The 25158-nt window shown below is 32.3% G+C and overlaps 1 protein-coding gene across 2 annotated transcripts in view; it reads right to left on the bottom strand.

The window, feature by feature from the left end:
• Nucleotides 1-408: 408 nt before the first annotated feature.
• LOC142321713 (cytochrome P450 4C1-like) overlaps nt 409-25158 on the bottom strand; it is a 47401-nt gene continuing 22651 nt past the window's right edge. The window contains exons 8-12 of one of the 2 annotated variants that reach the window (XM_075360015.1): nt 24641-24728; nt 18395-18498; nt 15119-15353; nt 14479-14658; nt 409-618 (exon numbers count right to left, since the gene is read on the bottom strand). In XM_075360015.1, coding sequence (XP_075216130.1) covers nt 602-618; nt 14479-14658; nt 15119-15353; nt 18395-18498; nt 24641-24728 — 624 coding nt within the window. In that variant the 3' untranslated portion in view covers nt 409-601. Of the gene's footprint in view, nt 619-3671; nt 8047-14478; nt 14659-15118; nt 15354-18394; nt 18499-24640; nt 24729-25158 lie in introns of those variants that run through there. The other variant, XM_075360014.1, reaches the window with a different exon arrangement.

A 25158-nucleotide genomic window follows, 5' to 3' on the forward strand; every position in this document is an offset into this window, starting at 1 on the left:
TTCTAGGATGTCTACAAGTAAAACTTCCCCAGGGTGTTTGAGAGACTTCATTCAGATCTGTTTCCTCAAAAACATTGAGAAAATTTTGAATGATAATTACATTGTTAAATTAGTAATACCATAACTAATTTTTTCATTCTTTCTTCTTATCCTGTTGCATATTGAAGGACAATAGGTCTCTTCCTATTTGTTATAGCCATCAAGCGATGTTGCCGGACTCCAAAATCATTAAATTGCACTTCGAATGATTCTGGTTGAGGTTTATAGTAAAAATATCACCAGTCATTAAAACTGATCATCTAGATTATACCCATTGTTGGAACATGTGAACAACAGTTGAGATGTGTTTTGTTATCATGATCTAGATTTATCAGAGGCAAACATTTTTGAAGAATTGAAGTTGCTGTGTGTAATTATGTTAGAAGTTGTGGGAATAGAATATAAAAGTCTATTCCTATGGTGATCCTGATCTATGTTATACCTTTCCTACTGAATTGAGTGAGTCAGTTGTTTTCAGTTGCTTAAATCTGTATATTCTGAGTTCAAAACAATGTTTCAACTGTTAGGATTTTACATATATGAAGGTAGTGCGTCAGAACCCTCAGAAATGCCCAAAATCTGCAAGAAAAAGTTGTCTAAATTAAATTATGAAAGCAGAGGTTGAAGCTGAGTGTAATGAAGCAAGTCCTTCAATGCAACTGCATCATTATAAGGGCTACTTTCAAAATCTAACAGAGCTAAAACTTCCTTTCTTAGGAAGAAAAGAGGTTTCTTACTTTCCTTAGGAGAAAAATGAGAAAATATAAAGAGGCAGAATGTTAGGAATTTGGTATAGGAAATCTCATACACTCCAGCAAGTATACAATCAACCATTGAAAAGGAATGCTTCCTTCGGGGCTAGGGGGGGGGAATATATCATCAGATGAAGTCAGTTCTCACTAAAGCTCTTATTTTTGTTCTTTGAAAAGTAAAAAAATGTGGTATATAATCACATTTCATAACATATTACTTACAACTTATTACTTAATAGTTCATGCAAATCTCGTAGTTCATACAAATATTATACTTAAAAAAAATTAGGAATATTTTTGATGATAGTTAAGATTTCTTTCAGATTATTTCTCTAGTTGACTAAATCATATCGTAGCTTGTTCACATGAGTCTCTTAACTTGGACTATTCTAACTTGATGGAAGTCCGACTATGAATTGCATCCAGTGTGGTATCTGATGGTAGTTTTCTGAAAATATTTTCTGTAATCCTTTTCTTTTCTCTACCACACCTGCAGGGATTTTTTCGGACTCCCAAAACTTAGTTTTTGTTGGAGGTTGTATTCTGTTTTTTTAAAATGTTTCTGTAGAGCAGTAAAGTTCATCAGCTGTCTGGATATTGTCCAGTTTAGATAAATTAGTAGTTGAAGTTCATTTTAATTAAAGTTTTATTTAGTTAATTATTTCTGTTTTTTTTTGAAAATATATTTATTTTTGGATACTGGCCCAATTCTGTTCAAAAATCCTTCTAATGTCAAATTTTATTGCTTTTTAAAATATGAAAGTATAATTTTGCCCCTAAAAGAGTATATAAAAATCTTGTTTTAAAGATATGTACTTCAGCTGACTGAAGATATTAGATAAAATTCCAGGAAGTGATCAGAAGTGAATTAATAGACATATCTTATAATATTAGTAAGATTGAATAAAAAATAACTGTTTTGAAATCATTAAAAATTGGGTATATGTGTCCTTTTCAACACTATGCCTAACAAAAATTGAAGAGTTTTTATTTAACAACTGGAACTGGGTTATTGATTTTTAAAAAATTAGATCATTGAACATTGTTCTCAGTAAAAAAATTTTTTACCGTTAATAAAAAATTTTTTGAATGATTTTATCCAAGAATACCTGACGACAATTTTGTTGATCTTTTACCTTTGCCAAAACAGTTAAAAGGAGTTTATGTGAGATAATTTTAACATATATTTACATACTTACTGGAGCTTAGCATACTTGCTGTTCAGTATAATTAACTATAGAATAAAAAAAAATTCTATTGTTTTGATGATTAATTTTCAAATGCTAATTTGTATTACCATCAGAATAATACTTTCACTTGAAGCTTTGAAATCAATATCAAAGTCATGTTAGAAACCTTGTGTAGTAGTACAATATTTACATTTACATAAAGTACAACTATCAAAGGTGCTACACTTCAATATGAACAACTAAATACACTCTTAACAATTGGAATATAAATTTTTTATTTCAAACAAAAGTTATTTTCTAGTTGATGTTTGAATACTTAATGTAGAACATAAGCCATATGCTTCACTGCAATAATCACAATTTCATTAATCTGTAGCAACATATGAACTGGAATAATGGAATGATTTTAATTTCATTTTTAATTGTTCATTAGCTAACTTAACCTTAATAATATTGCGATTACAGTAGACATTAGTAACTCTAAAACTTGACAATTTTACTCTAGAAATACAAGAACTGTGTGAATAAAGAAAACATTTTGAGCTATGTTTATCATTTCTTATTCACACTCTCTTTTCAACTCTAACCTTTTTTTTTTCTGTTTAGCTTCCGGAACCACCGTAAGGTATTACTTTAGAGGATGAATGTAAATTAAATGCAGCCTTGTACAATCTCAGGTCGACTAATCCTGAGATGTGGGATTAATTGAAATCTGACCACCAAAGAACACCGGTATTCATGATCTAGTATTCAAATCTGTATAAAAGCAACTCCCTTTACTAGGATTTGAACCTTGAATTCTTGACTTCAAAATCAGCTGATTTGCGATGACAAGTTAACCACTAGACCAGTCCAATGAGCTTTTCAAGTCTAACCTTTCTTTTATTTTCCTGTTTAGCCTCCAGTAATTACTGTTCAGATAATGCTTCAGAGGATGAATGAGGGTGATATGTATGAGTGTAGTCTTGTACAGTTTCAGTTCGACCATTCCTGAGATGTTTGGTTAATTGAAACCCATCCACCAAAGAACACCGGTATCCACGATCTGGTATTAAAATCCGTGTAAAAATAACAGACTTTACTAGGACTTGAATGCTGGAACTCTCAACTACCAAATCAGCTGATGTGGGAAGACACGTTCACCACTAGGCCAATCCGATGGGTTTTTCATGTCATAAGTGTTCTAATATTACTTCATACACTGGTTTATTTAAATCTAAAGCTTTTAAAGCATTTATTAGATTACTTGTGGTTGTACTGATGAATTAATTTAATTCATTAGGTCTTTGTTATATACAGATTAAATATTTAACATTTTTTGGATATAAGTTGAAACGATTAGTTTTTTTTTTAGGTTGCATTGCATTGTAAAGTAATTGCTGAAATTATTCCCTAATGTAGCCCCATGACATTCAGAATTATTCCATTTTATTTCTTGACTACAGTTTTTTAATGCTGAATTATTTTTTGGATTTAATTTGGTAATGAACGCTTGAAGATAGTTCAAGACAACTCTGCTTAGCTTTAAAAACCACTAACAGAATAAGAAAAATAGGATAATGGCTACAAGTAAAAGGCAACTATAATTTTCTTACCTAAATTAATTTATTTTAAAGAGGTTCTATTACAAAAACACAATTATAAAATAATTTAAACAGTAATTATTTTATTATCAGAGTTTACTAATATTCAATAACTAACAAAAAATACTACAAAATTATTACACACCTATTAATGTTTCTTTCAGTACAATTACTTAAGAAAAAAAAATATAATGTAGGCTATTAAATTCATCTCTTAGAAGCATTAAAATATTGATCTAAATTGAGTATATTGTAAAAAGTACAAAGCTATAAATTTTACTCTGTCTTTCTATACTTTCTATATTAAAGTTAGAAAGAACATCACATTATGTGTTCGTTCATTTTAAAAGAAATTTCTTTAAAAAAAATGTTTCTCTGTAGCCGCATATATATTTTTGTATGCTCCTGTAAAAGGATCATTGCATCCAATAACAAGATAAAATGATCAACATTAAGTCAAGATATACTGAATTGGATATAAAGTATTATTTTTGATTTAACTAAATAAAATAAACAGTTTTTATTGTTTTTATATTATTAAATTTATTACTTGATCTTCTAACAAGACTAATAATCATTCTGTAAGCTGATTTACATCTCTGTGATTTGATCCATAAATAATAATTAACTGTCAAACGTATATAATGGTAATTTTACAAAATTATATGTTCAAGAAAAATATTTTATGTAAATGTCCTAGGTTTAAATTTCCTATTATGTGTAAGTATAAGTGGAATTTGTAACAATATTTACATCTTTTAACATTAAAACTCAAAAGATTATCTCTATTACATTTCTGTGAATATACAGTATCATTCTGCTATACAATTTTAGTTTGTCAGCAAGCCTCCATTGCCATTATCATTGCTTTAATACCATGTGTTTCAAAATGAATATCGGGGTTTTAAAGCTATGTAAAATTTCTCAAGTTTTACGTTCGTTGATTTTATTATACATGAAATGAAAGAGCAACTTAAGTAGTTTTAGCTGAGCGCAAGTATTATAGCCTACAAAATACTGTTTTTCGTGCTAACTTCGCAAATGAAATGATGCACTAGTCAGTGCATCATTTCTTTATCGTATCGTATTCAGTAACGAATCAACATTTTATGTTCATGGAAAAACACTCATAATATGCGTATCTGGGGATCAGAAAATCCTCACGAAATATTGCAGTGTGAACGAGACAACCCAAAATTGAACGTTTTTTGTACTGTATCCCGACGGCAAGTTTACGGACCGACTTCTTCGCGAAAGAAATTGTGTCTGGAATGACTATCTTGATACACTACAACTACTGTTCTTTCTTCAACTGCAATGCGAACCACAGAGCTTTATGTGGTAACAAGATGGTGCGCCTCCTCATTGGGCTATAACGCTGTACGTGATCGGTTGAATGAAATTCTCCCCGACCGCTGGTACGGTCGCCGGGGACCAGATGACAGGGCTTGTTTGCCGTGCCTTCATGTTCGCCCGATCTGATCGGGACCGATTTTTTTCTTTGGGAGTTTATAAAGGATCAAGTGTGCGTGCTACCGTTACCATTTGACTTCACCGATTGAAGTAGCTGTCGCATCAATTACTCCAGAATTGCTGATTAAAGTAAGGGACAAACTCTCCTTTCGGCTGGATATGTGCCGCGTGACGATGGTGTTCGCATTGAACACTTACAGGAAAAACCGTTTGAGTTGGTTGCTCTTTCATTTCATGTATAATTTATCAGTGTAAGTAAAAATTAATAATATTTTATAACCTTAAACCCCAGATATGCATTTTGAAATACACGGTATATATTTCAGTAATCTTAATTTATGACCACGACTTTATAAAAATTAAGTTAATGACTGTAGTTATACAGTGAAACAAAAACAAAATATTCAAATAAAAACAAAATATTGTTATCTGCCAGGGCAAAAATTAGCTTCTTCCTTGATTTGAATACCTTATCATTTTCAAGTTGTTTAACCATTTCACTTTTAATATATTATTGATTTGTATGCAGTTTTACAATAGAGTATTCTGGTCGCGTAAACTGCATGTTTGCGAAAGTAAATTTACAGTAGGGATTCAAAATATTTAAAATGCTTTTTCATCTATCTGCTTAGTTATTCATTTTAAATATTTACAAAATTTTAGGTTCTGTTTTTCTATCTTTCTGCGTTTAGTTTGCTATTATTATATTTTAGATTACTTTATATTTATCATAATTATTATCTTTTGTCAAATAGATTACAAACATAATTAGGATAATTAATGAGTCCTTTGTAGGCAGATAAGTTTTTAGTAACATACTAACAGAAAAAAAGGTAATCAACAATCTACTCGGAAAATTAATGAAAGACGATAGATTTCCTTTAATTTTGTGAGCAAGAAAGCCATGAGATTTTGAGACTAAGGTAATCGGGTATAAAAATGAACAAAACAGCTGCAAAATGAAAATAATCACGATACACTATAACAAATATTACGGAAAACAAGGACAATATTTAAAAGAAATAAGATGTGCTGAACTGATGTTATTGAAGGAAATGAGAACTAACGAAATTATTATACCAAAAGTGGAAAAAGATTTTATCAGAAAAGATTAATTATCAAATGTAACTAACAAGTATGTTTTTTGATAAGGTAATTATTTCACAAAGGCATCGGTAGTATTTCAGACTTTGAAGCAACACAAGTGAAATCCAGTGAATCGTTCTTGTTAACAAAGAGTAGCTTAAACGGTTTAGAAGATGAGCAAGATAACACAGCAATAAAATACTACTTGAAGCGCAAATGAAAATGTTTAAGCTATAATATGTTTAAGTCTAACAGGTTAGCTAAACAGTTGATAAACAGGCCGCTAGTAGAAATGAATGGTGCCGTTACAGATGCATACAATAAGAAGAAAAAATACGCCTAGTTTAAAGGTAAAACAGACAGCATAATCGTCTCTTCGTACAATGTAGAGACTCATTTTTCAATTAAAATACTATACTTTTATTTTTGTTTTAAAAATACATTGTCAGAGGGTCTCTTGGAGTCGTTTGCAATGATATTGTTGTCCAATGCTAAGGGTTCGACTTAAGACCGTATCCCAAAATTAATTGTGATGTAGCAATGGCCTGCTGTACTTATCTTTCATAAAACAACTGATTTTTAACATTTTAAACTTTTTTCGCTCATATTGTTAATACATTGTGCTACATCTATTAATGCGTTAGATAATTTATTTTTTTGATCTATGATATTATTGTTTAAGTTATATTTTGTTCTGTTTTTTTATAAGTAAAATGTAGTGAATACAGTGCCCAAACTGGTCATTATTATGCATAACAGTTGTGGTTATATAAAATGGTGATAGTAAATTGATGTGCATTTTGATATTATTTTCGACTATATGCCATGAATTTTAATTTTTATTTATTCTTCTCCAAACCATGCAAGAAGTTCCTGTCAAATTGTAGTTAATATTCATTACAATATCCTCCTAATATTTTTGACTAATTTAAATAATTGTCCATCCTTGATAGTCAGTTTTAAGCTAAATTAAATACTTAATCTGTTTAATGTCTTAATAAAAAGATATGTAACATGTAAGAACCTGGATGGAGTATGAATATAAATTCAGCAATTTACACAATTATAGTAGGAATCAATTTATAGATGCTGAGAAAAAATTTATGATTTAAATAAATTTTAATTGTTGTGTTGTAAAAATTTGGAACCACTTGCCAAAAGCGTTTATTTTTATTTTTTGTAGCTATGATTTTTATTTGTGATTCTTTATTGGTTTTTATTAAAAGTAAAAATGAAAAAGGGTGAGAAAGAAAGAGAAAATACGGATGAAAGTAAGTGAAGTGAAAGATTTTAAACTACTTTGTTTGTAAGAAAGCACAGTTTGTATTTAGCTGTAGGCCGGAAATTATATTTTTATATGTATTCGCAGTCAGTATCACAATATGGAAATAAAGGCTTGTTTTCTCGTGTTTTTTTTTAATTAGAATCTGTACTAGCGTTTACCCTGTAATCAATTACTTTGTCCCTCAAACCAGTAATAAGGAAATCAATGTTGAAGTTGCTTTAAAATTTATTTCATATTCCTGAAAAACTACTTGCCATGAGTAATGACGGTTCATTCAATAATTGCTTGTAGCGTTTGAATGCTGCTGTTGTCTTCAATGGTTCTATGATAAATGATTTTATTGATAATTTATGAATAAAATGTAATGTCTGATAATTCATATTCAGTCACATCCAGTCAAACTATCGGTATATCTCACACCAAAAAAAAACTTATTTAATTATTTCTTAATTATTTCTTCCAGACAAATAATTCTCTTCATTTTCTTTTATTTAACTGAACGTTATAACCACCATCAACTTCAATCATAAACACGAATTTATATTTTAAATCTTCATATTTTAACTCGGTTGTTAATTTAAATTTTCGTAAAATATGTATAAGCATTACTTTAGCAAGAAAAATACCATACTTAGCTCCTGAAAAAAAAAACAAAAAACATAGTATACCTTAATTCGTAAAATAAAACTACTTTGGTGTAAGTAATGGAATTTCTACAATGTTGGATAACAAAAGAAAATGAATCTTATGTTACGAAATTTCCATTTTTATAGTTAAGAAACTGATGACAAAAAAAAGAAAAACTTGTGTATGATAAAGATGATAATAATGCATTACATTGGTCAAAATGAAATCTAAGGGGCCGGATTACACGTTGTCAGTAGAATAAAATATGAAAATAACTATTATCATCTTAGGCAATTCTAATAGAACGTATAAATTTATGCGCATAACATTTATAGATTGAAGAAATAAAACTTATCTCGAAAAAGATAAGATAATATGATTCTTTAACAAATCAAAAAGATATCCCTATCGGTAAACAAAAATTTAAGGGATGGGATAACTGTCTAGTGTTGTTATAAATGAAGAACACTTTCACAAAAGAAATATTAATTAATTTAATGAGGGTTTTTTCTTGTAGGTCTCAAAAACAGGCTATTTTCAAAACATACAAAAGAAAACGATAAATGAAATTTTGTTTATGTAATTTTACGCATTTACTGACTAAAAAAAAGATTAACAATTTTTTAATTAATTAATGGTTAAGAAGAACCGGCCAAAGTCAGGTATCGCTGAATGTGGTGGTCGGTGGTAGAAGTTACTATTACCACTGTAGGAATTAAAAAGTAAATAACTCATGAAGTAAGCTAGAATGAAATTAAAAAAAAAAACAAACAAAAACAGTTTTCGGCCGAGTTACGGCTACTTGAACAAAAATATTGCTTTTCCTCAACATTTTTATCTTGTTTGTAATTAAATATTAAAAAAAAATATTTTTTTTATTTTCTAGTCTAATACCTTAATTATGTTTCTGAATAGGTTAACCCAGAACCATGCCAATCGGCTAATTTGCTAGGTGCTGAGGACTTCATCACTTGAGGACGTCGTAGCGGTAAGACGTTTATCTACGAGCTTCCCTTGCTTTTTTTTGTGCAGTTTTTAGTGTTTATTTTGATATAACTCGTTTGTTTTATTTTGCATGGATTATGGATTTATTAAGGGTGTATAACTTATGTTGGTACGTTATAATGTTAAATTTTATTTTTATTATTTATTCTTTAATGTATGCTTTGACTTAGAGGTTGGCGTGCAAGCATGAGAACTTAGGAATATTGGTAGTGTTTTAATATTTGTTTATAATTATTAATATAACATTTGGATTAATGCTTTATATTCACTTTTTAGATTACTAATAGTCATTTATTAATCAAATAATTAATCACTTATGTTATTTTAATCTAATAATAATAATATTTTTTCTAATTACTTGACAATTTATTTATTTTATTACTAAGAAAATAACTTTAATATTGCTTTGTATTAGAAATATTTTGTGATCTTGTAAATTAATATCTATTTACAAATAATTTAACTTGTTTATTTTATATTTTAATTTAATAATAGTACTATTGAACTATACATTTATTAAGTTAAACAATTAATGTTTAATAAAGTAAATTAGTAAATTAAATGGATGAAGTAATTACAATAATTATTTTAAATAAAAATCAAAATAGTTAAATTGCACTGTTGTGTGAACACCTTACTGTTGTAGTGAACGACAAGCAGTCTGTCCCCGCCCGTGAATTAAACTTCACTAAACTTCGGCCATGAACTTTAATTCATGGGCGAAGACAGTATAATTCATAAAACACTACGCCCACAGATTAAACTTCATGGGCGGAGACGTGAATTAAACTCCTATTGGCTGGGAGTGAGTTGCACGGTACGGTGCCGTTTTGGTTGCCACCCGGCTGTATCGTCTATCTAACTTCTGATCCCACCTTACATCACCCTATTGCATCTCTATAACTTTTACCCTCTACTTGTTTAACGCTATCTTCTCCTTAACATGTCTCTCCCCCTCCTTTTTCCCCTGTAATATTATTTTAGCTAATAGTAATATAATATTTAATATAATAGTATTAATAATAAATAATAACTAATAACAAAATATAAGTTATCTAATAATTAAACAATAATAATAATTAGTGTTTATAATAAATAACAGTTTTTATTAATGAAGTATTGAATATAAATATTTGTTATTTATGAAGTTAAATTTTCATTAATTGATTTTAATTAATTTTATAATCTAACCTTACTGTTCGTTTTGTATCATCATGTGGCTTTCCTTATTTCTTAACAAAACTATACTCGCTTCCTTCCATTTTAATAAAATATTTTCTCGAAGAAGGATGGTATTGAAAGCCTCTAGTACCGCACCTGGCACTACGTTGACTGTTAAACTCATAACCTCTTCAGGGACGCTTTTTCAGATAGAAGTCCAATCAATAGTGACATTGATATAGCCTCTTTCAGCCTCTATCTACCTCGATGCAGGTGGAGGAACCGGTCGTGGTGGGGTTTGTGGTTCATAAGCCGACGGTGATCAAGTTAACTTGGTTACCGAAAAAATACGCATTTCTCCAAAATTGACGCATTCTTTAGACAGGCTGTCCAAAAAGAGGAGAACAGAGGCTAGTGACATGGAGGAGCTATGTTTCGGTTCAAGTATGTAAGAGAATTTGATTTTACAGATTGAGTCTGACAGTTGAAATTTCGAGGTTCAAATAAAGAACAGTGTGTACAAAAAAAGATAGTAAACCTATTGCTGTTACCCTTAGAGGAGTTGTAGACTCAAAAACGTCGTAGAGCAGTTTGAGAAAGGAGGAAACCCCAAGAACTTTATGAACTCAAACGGAAAAAATCCTTGGATCTAGTGATGACACTTGAAGTTGGGGTTGATTCTGTGAGGATACCAGCTCTTGTAGCGAAGAGGTGACCTTTGGAATTGTTTTAGAAAACCACAATCAAGATGGAACCGATAACTAAATTGGAGGAGAAATGCACGGCGATCCTCCTCAACCTGGGTGCGAAAGCAGAGCAGAGCATTTTAGGAATGAAATTTTTGCTGTTGTCGTGGATTGGGGTATCGATTTCGTTGTGGTCGCTGAGCGGGCTTGTGCCCGGACTGTAGAGTCGATGACACTGAGGTCCATGCCCTTTATGTTTTTCTCCGGTACGAGGCTGAACGTACCAGAGTTGTTAGGTAGCTCGAGAGAGTGAATTCCTTTTTTGATTTGTGGGGGTAACTGGAAGACTCGCACAGAATTGACTATTGTGGCTGGCTTCCTCCGTTTCCTCGCCCTGAGCAGAACGGCTGAAGGGGTATAGTAGAGCAGCACCCCGGGTAGGCCCCGGCTAGGGACCACTTGGGCAGTTGATTGGCCAGAGTTAGGCGTGTTGGCATCGAGCCACGGTTAGATAGAATTTGTGGTGATTATTTTGACTTTTTAGCTGTCGGCGGAACGGCGATTGCACTGCCGAGGACATGGGTTACTATGCAGCCGTGAGGTGTAGCGCCGTTTTGACGAGGGCAGTTTTTGAATGAACACACGACACTGTCGGCGGGATGGCGACTGCACTGGCGAGGGCATGGATCCCATGCAATCGTGAGGTGTAGCGACGATGGTTGAAAGCAAGTAAATGTTACGCGAAACTCTGCGATGGAGTTGAGTGGTAGTAGGAGGTCTGTCAAAAGGACAGGTATCTCTGGTGCCTTTTTCCTGCATATTACAATTCACTAAAGGGCGAAAGAAACTAGGATGTCAAACATCGGACCCATATTCATTACACCAGTGATTCTCAACCTTTTTAGCTCCACGACCCCCAAAAAGTATAAAAACTATATAATGAATATTTCGCGACCCCCCAATCCCAACCCATTGAAACCCATTGAATAGTTAAAACTATTAACTGGCTTGATAGCGACGTATATGAACATGGATGTATGAAGTGTACAAACATGAGCAATTTACAGGTTCCAACTTATATGTACGTGCTCCTTGTAATTTGATATGCTTGCGTAATATTCACTCTGAGAGCGTCTTGTTCAAACTTGCATATGATACGTTTGAACACGTCGTGATCTCAGCAGTATAAAAGAGGCATAAGGAATTGCAGAACATCAATTTATTTTGAAGTACGAAGCGTGCGTCTAGTGCCTTTATTAAAGTTTTTAAAGGTGTAGTTTCATTGAAAATAATAATAATTGAGATTTCGGTTTATTAGTGTGCAGTCAAATGGAGTAAAATTTTTTTTAGTTAGTTTTTTATGTAAAGTGGATAAATTTATGAAAAAACGAAGTGAGGCATCTATATCCAGTGAATCGATATGTAAAAAGACATGATTGTACAACGGCAGTTAAATTATTGTTTTATCTTTTCGAATGGAATGCGGCTGTGCGTTGTCTGCTTTCAAGTCCCCGCCTATGAAAGCATGAAGCCATCAAAATTAATTTGACACTTGGAAACTAAACACACAGATCATAAAAGTAAACCCTTGGAATTTTTCGAAATAAAATTACATACTTGAGAAATCAACAACAAGCTTCTAATTGTAAATCAAGTCATACTGATAAAAGTACATTTGAAGCATCTTATCTCATAGCATTAAGAGTAGCTAAGATGTTCAAAATCCATAAAATCTCAGAAAACCTTTAATTGCCTGCTGCAGTCGATATGGTTAATGTTTTAATAGGCGTGAAGAAGCAAAAAAATAGAAAAAAATTCCGTGTTCTAACGACACAGTATCAAGGCAAATCGATGACATGCCTGCCAATGTTCGCGATCAGATAATTCAGCAAGCGAGTTCAAGTGAATTTTTTAGTATTAAATTTGATAAATAACAGATGTGGCAAACATTTCTCAGTTTTTGTTTTGCGATATATGAATGCGATAGGGACAGATCAATCAAAGAAATTACGTTGTTTTGCAAATCAATACCTGGTCAAGCAACAGGACAATGTATTTTGATGTTTTTTTATGAAGCTACTAAAAACTATAACTAGACTGAACAAAATGTATTGCAGTATGTAGTAATGATGCAAAGCCGATATCAGGAAAGAACAGTGGATTTCTGAGAAAAATTAAAAGATCGTCTTATACAAGGGCGGAATGGACGCACTGCTTCCTTCTCGGATATGCTCTTGCCACAAAAAATATGACGGAAAATCTTAAACAAATTCTTTGTAAAGCTGTAAAAATGGTTAATTTAATTAAAAATTGACCATTACAGAATAGGCTGTTTGCTAAACTATGCGATGAAATGGGCGAAAAGAAAAATCTCTCCTTTTCCATACAGAAGTCAGATGGTTATCGGCGTGGAAAGTGTTACCTGATTATTGGAATTGCGATATGAATTAATAAAACTTTGCCAGGATGAATAAACGCCATTGTCAATGTTTTGCTGAATAATGAGTATATGTTGCTGTTGGCTTAGTTAGTTGATGTATTTTTGCATTTAACTATTTAAATGTGAATTTACAAGGACGTGATGAAAACACTTTATTAATGACAGACAAAATTCATGTTTTCATTAAGAAGCCTATTATTTGAAATGTCTGCAGATAAAACTTTTGAACTACAATTCACATCTGAAGATTTAGTTACGTTTTGACTTGCTCGTCGAAGTGAATTTAGAAATTTGTCACAGAAGCATTGAAAATATTAATCCCTCTCACTATGTCTTACCTATGTGAAACAGGGTTTTTGTCTATGGTTACACTAAAATCTAAATATAGGAATCATCTTTTATCACTTGAAAACAACTTGCTTTTGTGTGTTTCTAACATATGTCCATATATGGAGAATTTTTAAATGAAAAACAAACACAACCATCTCATTAATTTAGTTTCTTTACAAGCGTACTTAAAAATGTTTATAATAAATGATTTTTTCTCATAAAATTATTTCATTATTGTTTACATGTAAAGTTGTAGGTTAATTTCGCTACCCCTTTTATATCACTGCGACCCTCAGGTTAAGAAATGCTGCATTATACAATGAGTACGAATATTGTTTAAGTACCAGTGTATTAACACCGCTTCTTCTTTGAAATATTTGCATATTCTCAAAACAAATTCAGTTTCTTATACTGCTTGCATGATTAATATGATTTATATATTTTGAAGAACCATTAAAGATTTATCTTTCACTGTTTAAAGTTCCCTCACTAAAATAGTGGTGTTCATTGGTTTGCCTGAATCATAAAAACCTTAACACAAATTCATAAAATGTTAAATAGTGTTTCTGACTTTGGTTGTTACTAACCTTTAAACAAGTGATATACAAATTATGCATTAAAATTTTAATTGCGTCTCAAGTAGAGATATTCTGTGTAGAGTACATAAGCAAGTTTTATATGTTTTTCTTCTAGCAAATATGATTAGTAAAATCAGTGTTTTTTAGTGTAATAATTAAAATCAGCTGGAATTTCATTAGTGGAAACAGCATTCCATCGTGTCAGCAACCATTAAAAATACATTTCTTAAATTCTACACTTACCAGGGCATTGTCTTGGTCCAGGATGGAAAGGTATGAAAGAATTCTTAGGCCTTTTTGCCACAACTTCTGGTAAGAAATGTTCTGGATGAAATTCATTAGGATGACTCCAATACTGGGAATCATGATGAAAGCAGTAAGATGGAATGTAAAGTGTAGTTCCAGATGGTATAGTATATTCACCTAGGAAGAAATTAAATAGTTTAAGAATTTTAAAACAAAGTTGAAATTGTAATTTTCTGTTTTTCATTAATCTTGAATTTATTAAAGAAATTCTGAACTTATACACAAAAAAATAAAAGGTTTTTTCATAAATCAGTCAAAACAATTATATGAATCAGAATAGATGTAGAGAGCTTCTCAGTAATTGTTTAAATGCGGTTCTGCAGGTTTCCAGTAATCATAGAATCTACTCTTTAATTTTGAAAATTAAGCAACTGTACATATTCTATTTAGTAAAGAATGTGTCTTCAGTATTCAAGGAGCACACAAAACTGTGCATTAAGTGTGGCCAGTTTGCAAGTTCTTTTGGCTCCTACTTGCTATTTATCAGTTTCAAGACTTTTCTTCTTGAAGAGCCAAATCTAATTGACAAATAAAATTATTATTTTATTTGTTTTTCACAAGTTAGAGTATAACTCACCCATTACGGTATCTTGCTCTATCAGGCGTACGGTATGTGGTACAGAACATAATCTCAGAGATTCTTTTACTACATAATCTAAAATTTCCATTTTATTAATTTCATTCATTGTTACATTTTGATCGCTGTCTCCATACAATTCATCCAATTCATTATGTAGCTTCTCTTGCCATTCTGTATGCATAGCTAGCATTAATAATGTAAAAGAAATCAGTGCTGCAACAGTATCAGATCCCTGAAACATGAGAAATCATGTGTAATTTAATTTTTGTTTTTTGTGCAATATTTTTTTACTTTTAGACGAATAGTCTTATAATAAAGGGGGAAATAAGGGAATTTGAGCTGAAATACAGCTATTAATAAATTTGTGGTATCCTATTTGCTATCAGCTGTAACCAGTTTGTTAGAGTCTTCTTCTAGAGTGTTACGGATCTTAGAGGAACACTTGGGTATGTAAATATATCTTCTGGAAAAGACAGCACTGTCCACTATTTGTAAAGAAAGATCAGCTTTATTAAATTATTTCATTTTGTTGGATTATAAAGATTACTATTTTTTGTGTACTGAGTTTTAAAGATGAGGAATCTGATAAAACTGAATCAACTAGCAGTTATGTTTGGAATATAAGAGCTTAAATATTTTATGAATGGTTGTATCAGAGATCCTAACCGATTGGTTTCCACATGAGTTTCATGAAATAAGATAATTCCTCATGACAGTCATCAATACTTTCTTTTTAAATTTATTTTGGATGGTGCCAAATATTACTGAAATAAAAAAAAAAAAAAAAAAAAAAAATTAATGCTAAAAGACATCAAATATTAATGATGTCTTTTAGGAGAAACGCATTCAGAATTAAAACTTGGTAAGGATAGTTAAATTTGTGAAGAATGTAATTATTCAATTCACTACCTTTGAATGAAAGGATTGTGTCTTTTAAGTTTTAAAAAATATTCCAAAACTGTTTACAGAAATCTGTTTTTTGTGATATCAGTTCCTGAAATTTGATACAGAAATAAAATTTTAATCTGTAATTCTTGGTTTATATAGTTTTTGTCATTTTATGTGTTTTTTTGTTAATAAAATTTATAGATAAATATTTCAAAAATACTCTTTGAAGTCAGGTTATTCTGTTCCGTGGACCGACTGGTAGCGTCTCAGCCTTTCATCTGAAGGTCCTGGATTCGAATCCCGGTCAGGCATGGCATTTACACACACTACAAATCATTCATCTCATCCTCTGAAGCAGTGTCTAACAGTGGAGCCATAGGTTAAACAAAAAACTATAAACAATTAAGAAATTAATAAATATTGTCTTTATTACTTAGTGTCTTTTTGAATGGAAGAAATCACTAGAAATAACTTAAGCTAGATTCATAAAACATTATTAGGACTACTGCTGATGATATATGATGGTAGAGGTACTGGCTTGCTTTTGTACATTGGACTTAGACGGTTTGAGACTCTGCCAAACCAGTTACATTTTAATGCCAACAATGTTTTGATAATGTTTCTTAGCAAGCATCCTGTTATTGGGTATTAATTAACAAGATATCCAGACCTGGTGATTTAAAGGAGTAATAAGTTACAACTACATGAACAAGTGATGCAGCTATCTACAGGCCCTTTTCTTTCTTTTTCCTGTTTAGCCTCTGGTAACTACCGTTTAGATAATTCTTCAGAGGATGAATGAGGATGATATGTATGAGTGTAAATGAAGTGTAGTCTTGTACATTCTCAGTTCGACCATTCCTGAGATGTGTGGTTAATTGAAACCCAACCACCAAAGAACATCGTTATCCACAATCTAGTATTCAAATCTGTGTAAAAATAACTGGCTTTACTAGGACTTGAACGCTGTAACTCTCGACTTCCAAATCAGCTGATTTGGGAAGACGCGTTAACCACTAGACCAACCCGGTGGGTTAGCTATCTACAGGCCCTGAATGGACAAAACTACATTATGTAGGTAAAGAATTATGGAATATCAAATGAGATAGTTGAACGACTACTATCTTCTTGAGAATTAATGCTACTTGCAGATTTGTGTTCACTAAGTAAGGATTTCAGATTCCTAGGTTTTGTGAATTGTCTATTTACTCATCCATTTATGTTGAATGCAGTTTCATTTGTAAAATTGTTTTCTGAATTTAAAAAAAAACAAACAAGAAGAAAATGAAGTGGAAATTATATCTCTATATTAACTGATTTCTTGTCAATTTTTTTTTCAAATGAAGTACCTTTTATGTTTAATTTATATTGATTATTTTTAGGGATTTTAACTGTAGGATTTAACAAGGAAAGCTTTATTGGAACTCTTTATTAAGACTAATTGATTTAGGATTTAATTAATTTAGTTTTTGGGAATTCCTATCGTTAACAATATCTTTTTCTGTTCTATTAAGAGACATAACCTGGGTTTACTCTTCCCAAAATCAACTTTATTAGTCAACCAATAATTTCATTTAGTTGAATTTTCTGGGCTTATACATTATTTTTACTTTATTACGATTCATTACTTGAAAATTAGAGGAAGCATTTATCTTCTACATTGAAATATTCATATTGAGCATTGATGGTCGTATTAAGTTGCTTCTGTTTAATAATGAATATTGTATGTCTACACTGTTCATATTAATAATGTACATTTCTCCTTGAAAATATATGCAAAAATGTTTTTGAATAATGAACAAAAAAAATATACCTTAACAATCCAATGATCAGCTGGGGTCGAAATGGTAGTTACATATACTGTAGTATTGAATAGGTCCAGTGCTATCCACTTAATTTCTTAAATTAACAAAATACGATTCAGCTCTACTATTTACAATCTCTTTTTGTTGAGTACTGATTATAATGATTGTTATTTACTATAAGAGATAGTAACACTGATTATTACGTTAAAAACTTCATATGCATTACAGCTATAAATATAAAAATTAATTTGTTAGATTAATACAATCTGAATACAGTGTTCAATGAGTTACTTTTTATACAAAGTAACTCAGTGGGTGAGTTATTTTGTACATTATTTTAATATAGAGTGAAAAACTAGCACACAGAAAAATAGGATTCAAAAGAAGTACATAATGAATTATTGCTTTTCAGTAATTTTTAAATAAAAATAATGTACACAAGCCTAAGCAATTCAATTAAATGAATTTATTGGTTAAAGCTGATTTTGGGATGAGTAAAAATAGGTTATGTCTGTTAACAGAACAATTATTTTGTTCTTCTACATTTCCAAAAACTAAATAAACATGTTTGTTTACTGACTGCTACAACTATGTCAAATTCAAATAAAAGCTGTCCATCACTTATGTTGTTCTTTTCGGCATAATCAATCTTCATATCCATATAAGTTAATTTCTCATTTATTTCTGTGAACATATGAAATTATTAGTCATTAGATAAAACAAGAAAATACTGAAAATTCTTCAGATCAGATATGTAAGTAAACTAAAACCTAGACTTAAAAAAATTTCTTATGCTAATGAAGAGTATGAATTTGAATGTATGAGTGCTATTTTGAAACTATTTAGTAATAGTTTCTCGCATACTCCAGTATGCGAGAGTTCTGCTGAAGTGGTGTGTTATATCGCCGGTACTCGTGGGAACTGTATGTCTATCCCATTTAATTCTCTTTTGCTGGTTGTTGGTACACTTGTAAAAACCAACAGAAAACCCAGGAGTTTGAAAAGGCTTCGATCGATGTTGCCAGTCGAAGATGTATAGAGTGATAAGGTAACAAGAGATGTAATTGAAAGGGACAAGTTATTTAATATCCGTTTCCTTGTAGTGAAATGTAACCAAGAAGATAAATCCTTCACAAAAGTTTCACCATTCCTAAAAAACAAGTGTGTTGGACAACTTGTGGGTTCATTAAAAAACTTAGGAAAGTTACCTTGCTAATCGAGGTAGCTATTGATGAACAGAGTCGGAAGCTCTTAGCACTAAGGTCTATATGGAAGGATGTAGTAATAGTAGAGCTACAAAACTCTCTAAATTCCAGCAAGGGAGTGATCTTTTGCAAAGACTTAGCTAATAATGAAATATCTCAGAAGAACTGTCACCGCAGTCTCTCACTTCTGTGTAGAGGATCATGAGCAAGGAAAATGGTGTTGATGTGCCAACATCCTCACTTATCTTTTTACCTTTTCTGCTCCAACTGTTCTTGAGAGAATACGAATTGGCTACCTCTCCGTCCATGTACGACCATACATATCTAATCTGAGATGCTGTTTTCAGTGTCTGTGTTTTGGTAACAACAAAATTAGTTGCACTAAGGTGCAAGTTTGTGCATATTGAAGCTGTACAGGACATGATGATAGCACATGCACAAAAACTGAAAAATGCATCAATTGCAAGGGCTCACATTCGGCAAGATCTTGAGAATGTCCTGTTTATAAGGAGAAGCAAGTACCTGGTTCAGGTACAAGGATTCTTCCTCAATTAAGGATATGTATTGAGAAAAAAGAATTCTTTGCTGTGGCTTGTCTAGAATATAAAATATCCTCAACATGAGGAATCCAATACAAACCTGATGTTAGTTTTGTACAAGTTCTCCAACAAAGTACAGAAAGAGAACAAGTGCGCATAGTACAAGGACTGACTAAGTTTTACAAGCTTTGTAGGATCAGCTAAAAGCCCTCACTTTTGCTACTGCATCGTTGAGTGCAGGTAAGAAGAAAGATATTTTCAATGGAAAGGTTGAGAGTGGTTTACCAAAAACCACTTCAGTCGCTACACGACCCAATAAAATTATTTCTGTACCAACAATGCAGCAAACTAAGATCCCCACGTCACCTAGTACGATATCTCCGACCTCCTAGGTTTCCAAGTCACTACCGTCATCTCGAGGTCTTTTCGAGAATACGGAGGCCGATGAAGTGCTTGAAGAAGCACAGCACTTGCTAAAAATTATTAACAGCAAAAAGAAAAACCGAATAGTGTTTGAGAAATAATCTGCACATAGTTTTTGTATATAATAGAAAAGGAATATTTACAGGTTCAAATTTTATTCAATAGAATATGTTTGCTGTCTTCGTTCTCGCCATGAGGATAAGAAAATACTAATAAAGGAAGAAAATCCTTTACGACAGTGTCTGCAGGAGACTCACCTCCATCCCCAGGATGACGTGTCCTTTCGCGGATACGTTTGTGAAAGATGCGACTATCGAACTGAGGGCAGAGGACGAGAAGATGTGTTTATTTTCCTGAGTGAAATCGTTACAGCCACCCGTGCTCCGCTAGTGACAAACATCTCTGCAGTCTCAGTGAAAATATTGGCGTCATTCAAAATGAATATCTGTAATTTATATCTTCCTCCACTGAGGATATCACTGAGGATGATCTGTCCAGTCTGTTTTATAAAATTCCTAATCCCTGCCTAACAACTGGCGATTTCAATTTCCATTATCATTCTTGGTGCTCATCGCCAATATAATTGATCGGCCGAGGCAAAACTTAGATCTCTGCTTATTGAACGATGGATTCTACACGTTTATGTCATCTTCATCAGGTACATTTTCGTGCATTGATCTGTTCTTATGTTTAGCAGCCATATTCCCACCTCTTACCTGGTGCGTTTCCAGAAACTTCTTTGGAAGCAATTACCGGTTGTAATCTCAGTCAGTAATAGTGATTTGCCTCAGAATCAGCCACGCAGATGGGTGGTGCTGGACTGGTTCAGGTACAAGGATTCCTTCGGCTAAGGCAAGAGCGGTGGCGCGATCCACCAACTTGCTAAGTTTACCCACCAAATTCTCGATAGCGCAAATGAATTCATTCCTTTAACATCTGGCAAGCCAACGCGGCCCTTGGTGGGATGAACACTGCAGGCGTGCAGTAAAAGATCGGCGTAGGTCTATATTTAATTTCAGTCGAAGACCGACAACTGAATTTTTTTGCGGTTTACGCAACGCGAGGGCTATTTGTCATCAAGTTTCAATGTGTTATACGAAAATCTTGGCTGAATTACGTCGAATACATTTCTGGAACAACACCATCATTTACTGTATGGAGAAAGGTCGGACCACGTGGTTGGATTGCAAAGCGGCGGAGACCTTGCTACCGCGACAGTTGATGTGGCGAACACATTCGGAAGATCATTCAGGGCAGTTTCATTTACATCATCGAACTGGCTTGAGTTTGTGAGATATAAGTTGCAGGTAGAAAGAAAATATGCCATTCTTGATTTCGCAAAATGAATTAAATATTCCCTTTTCTTTTGATGAACTAAGATATGCGTTGAAAAATTCCTGTGACACTTCCCCTGGAAATGATAATATCAAGTTCAATATGGGATCTCACCTCACAAATAGTGGATTACGACATCTTTTGTCTATATAATAAAATACTCTCTGACCAGGTGCTTCCTGATTTCTGGTAGAAGCATTGGTTAAACCCGTACTGAAATCTGATAAAGATAAATCATGCTCTTTCAGTTATCGTCCTGTATCTTTGACCAGTACCATGTGCAAGATAATGGAACATATGATAAACCGTCGTCTAGTGGTACCTTGAGAGATACGCTTTAATTGCCGCCGAACAATGCGGTTTCCGCCACGGTAGATCGGCTGTCGATATGTAGTTGCCTTGGAATTTGTTATTCAAAACGCCTGGTTGCGGTATTTTTTGATATGCAAAAGGCATATGACACTGCTTGGAGTAGAGGAATCCTAAATAAATTGCATGAATGGGGTATGCAAGGAAATCTACGTTTATCAGGGGCTTCCTCAGCAGTCGGTTCTTTCGAGTCCGAGTTGGAAGGACGATATCTGAAAACTTTACACTAGAATACGAATACTACAGGGAAGTGTCCTAGGTGTTACCCTATTTGCCGTAGCCATAAATAGTATAACAAGTGCGTGTGAAAATCCGTTATGTGTTCTTTATTTGTTGATGATTTCTCAAATTACATAATATTCAAAACTTTAGCTACTAGCGATAGGCTGCTCCAAAAAAAACAATAACCTGATACTGCTCTCAAGTGTTTTTGTATGGTGAACCAGTTGAAGCATGTACACGGGTTACATTTTTAGGAATGTGGTTTGATGAACGACTAATGTGTGGGTAACACGTTTAAAGAAGCTGAAGGTAAAATGTTTAAAAATGTTGGACATGCTGAGAGTTTTATCTGATCAAGTATAGGGAGCTGATCAAGTATGCATGTTTGGGCTTATACCGATCTCTAGTCCATTCCCGTTTGGACTTTGGCTGTGTGGCTTATTCGTCCGCCCGGTCCATCGCTCTTAGAATGCTAGGTGCAATTTGTTCAAGCACTGTGATAAGTCTACTGGTGGAGAGTGGTGAGCAATCCCTTTCGAATAGATAGAGTCATATGGTCTGCACTTACATAGCTCATTTTAAAGCGCAATGAAGTCATCCAACCATTGATACGGTGTTTTCTAACCAACATCTGATTCGATACAAAGTACAGCTGAGATCTACTGTGTTCCACTAGGCATTAAAACTCACCACCTTCTCTGTGCTCTAAATATACTATTACCTCCAGTCCTTACTGTTGCTCCATGCTATTACCCCCCTTGGCGGCCTTCTCTCATTAATTACTGCTTTGATCTCTGTCAGTATTTTAAAAAGAACACAGATAAAGTTATCTTACAAAACCAGTTTTAAAATATAAATAGCGTGAATCCTGATGCTATAGTTTATATGGAAGGTTCTAGAAATGTTCATTCTGTTGGTTGTGCCTTTGTGGTTGGCAACAGAACATACATGTTTTGGCCTTCCTAGCATCACCAGTATTTTCGTTGCGGAGCTGTATGTCATTAATAAGGTTTTACATATAATTAACCCAAAATTTCGACTTGCTCTTGTTTGCTCAGATACCATGAATAACTTACAAGTGATTAATTATGTGTACCCTGATGTCTGTGAGATTCAGTGTGTTATTTTGCAAATGAATCACTATAATACAACAGTGAACATCTGGTGGATCTCCAGCCATATTGGGATTTCAGGTAATGAGCACACTGATGGTGCGACAAAGGAGACTTGTTTTCAGCCTCCTTTCACAAACTATGTCACTTCGAATGATCTTTTCTCTCTTCTAAAGAGGGTGGTTCATGATGAGTGACAAGGTGAATAGGATGCTAATATTAACAATAAACTTCATCCAATCAAGAACACTGTGTCACCATGGAGCTCTTCAAGCAAAAATAACTGTCGAGAGGATGTTATTATTTGCCATTTGTGAATAGGGCACCTTAAGCATACTCATGGATATCTGATGATACAAATAGATGCACCCGTTTGTGCACGCTGCGACTGCCGACTAACAGTGCACCACATCCTAGTGGATTGTAACTGATATGCGGCATTGCATTGGAAGTTTAATCTAGCAGCTAACATGTGAACTATTCTAGGTGATGATGAAATCTTATCTTGTGTTTTACGGTTTCTTAGGGCCATCGGTTTATATTCAAATATTTGAATTACTGTAGCATGTTTCAACTATTAATGCCAGTTGCCATAAAGCAGATGGTAATTTTATTATTTAATGGAGATATATAATATGATATATATTTGTTTGTTTATTATAACGAATATATCTTGTACGGGCAATGATAAAGTGGAAGCATTTTTTGTCCCCAAAAAAAAAAAAACCTATATTTAGGATAGAGTTATGGAAAATACGTGTGAAGAGGAGTGAAACTAGTGAATGGGTTGTGGTCGTTGGGTTATGGATGTCAGGTATGAAATAAAATATATTAAAATCACTTAAAATAATACAAATTGCTCTCTAAGGGAAATTTAGGTAATAGATATGCTGTTATAAGGGACAAAAGACAAACTGATTGTTTATAAGGAGTAAATGAATTTACGAATATTTTTCTACATGCTAGACAATTTTCAATGAATATTACATAATTTTTGAATTCGTTTTTTAGGGGGAGATGATTCTTAAAGTTCTAAAGAATTTCCGTGAGGAATTGACCTTGAATTTAATATTTTAATTGATTCATTTATTTATTCATTTTAGTGGTTATTTTATGTGAAATTATAACTCTGATCTCTTTTACCAATGATTTCTCAATTTTTCTATACTTGGCAAATCATAAATTTGATTAACATGAACATATTATACAACAGTTTATAATTATCTGTTATTTTAGTAGAATCAAATGTCTGAAAATAATTTTTGTGCTAAAGGTTTTACATAATATTTGTGCATTACATAAACTTCAGCCTGTTTATTCTGTCACAGAAAAAATAATTGGACAATACCAGCTCATCCAATAAAATATTTTTCAGTTTAGTGTTTCATTACAGTTACATACATATTTACTTTCAACATTGTGCAGTAAAAGTGTCAAAATTTCAGTGGAGAGCAGTACAACTTCAGTTATAATAATTCTTGATACTTATTTAGATTTAGTATTAATATAAGTGGATGGTTAATGTCACTTAAATTTCTATGAATGTTAAAATAAAAAGTGGAATTTTCATCAGTTTTTAAAATGTAATTAAAGATTCCCAAACAATTATATATGTACATACCAATTTCATTATTAATGCCATTTTTATCATTATTGTCTTCTTTATTATTTCTTTCTTTTGTTCTTATATTCCTCCTTTTATTTATTATCTGAAAGAGAAAGAGTAATAATTGAGTGCAATCTGTACCATTATGAAACTAAGTTAACTAAAACAGAATTATTATTATTATCAGAGAGAAAAATATAGTATTTAAAAAATGATATTAAAAGCCAAATTTAAGTGAATTTTAAAAATGACTCTCTCTCTGAATGTTTTTAAATATCCATTTAAAATGTTTACATCAGTTTTCATTAGACTGATAAGTGAAATCATTAATGGTTAAAATGATTCCGTTAATTATATTGAGTGTAATATAATTTTGTTTATGAATTTCTACAACTCAACTTCTACTACATTTTAAAATTATTGTTATAGATACATACAAATTAGAATGCCCATCAGTTTCGGTTAAGTAGAGTTATTAATGTCACTCCATCAGGAATCTCAGTACGTCAGATTAAGACTTAACTAAAAGCTGC

The sequence above is a fragment of the Lycorma delicatula genome, chromosome 3, assembly GCF_047948215.1.
Source record: "Lycorma delicatula isolate Av1 chromosome 3, ASM4794821v1, whole genome shotgun sequence".
Lineage (NCBI taxonomy): Eukaryota > Metazoa > Arthropoda > Insecta > Hemiptera > Fulgoridae > Lycorma > Lycorma delicatula.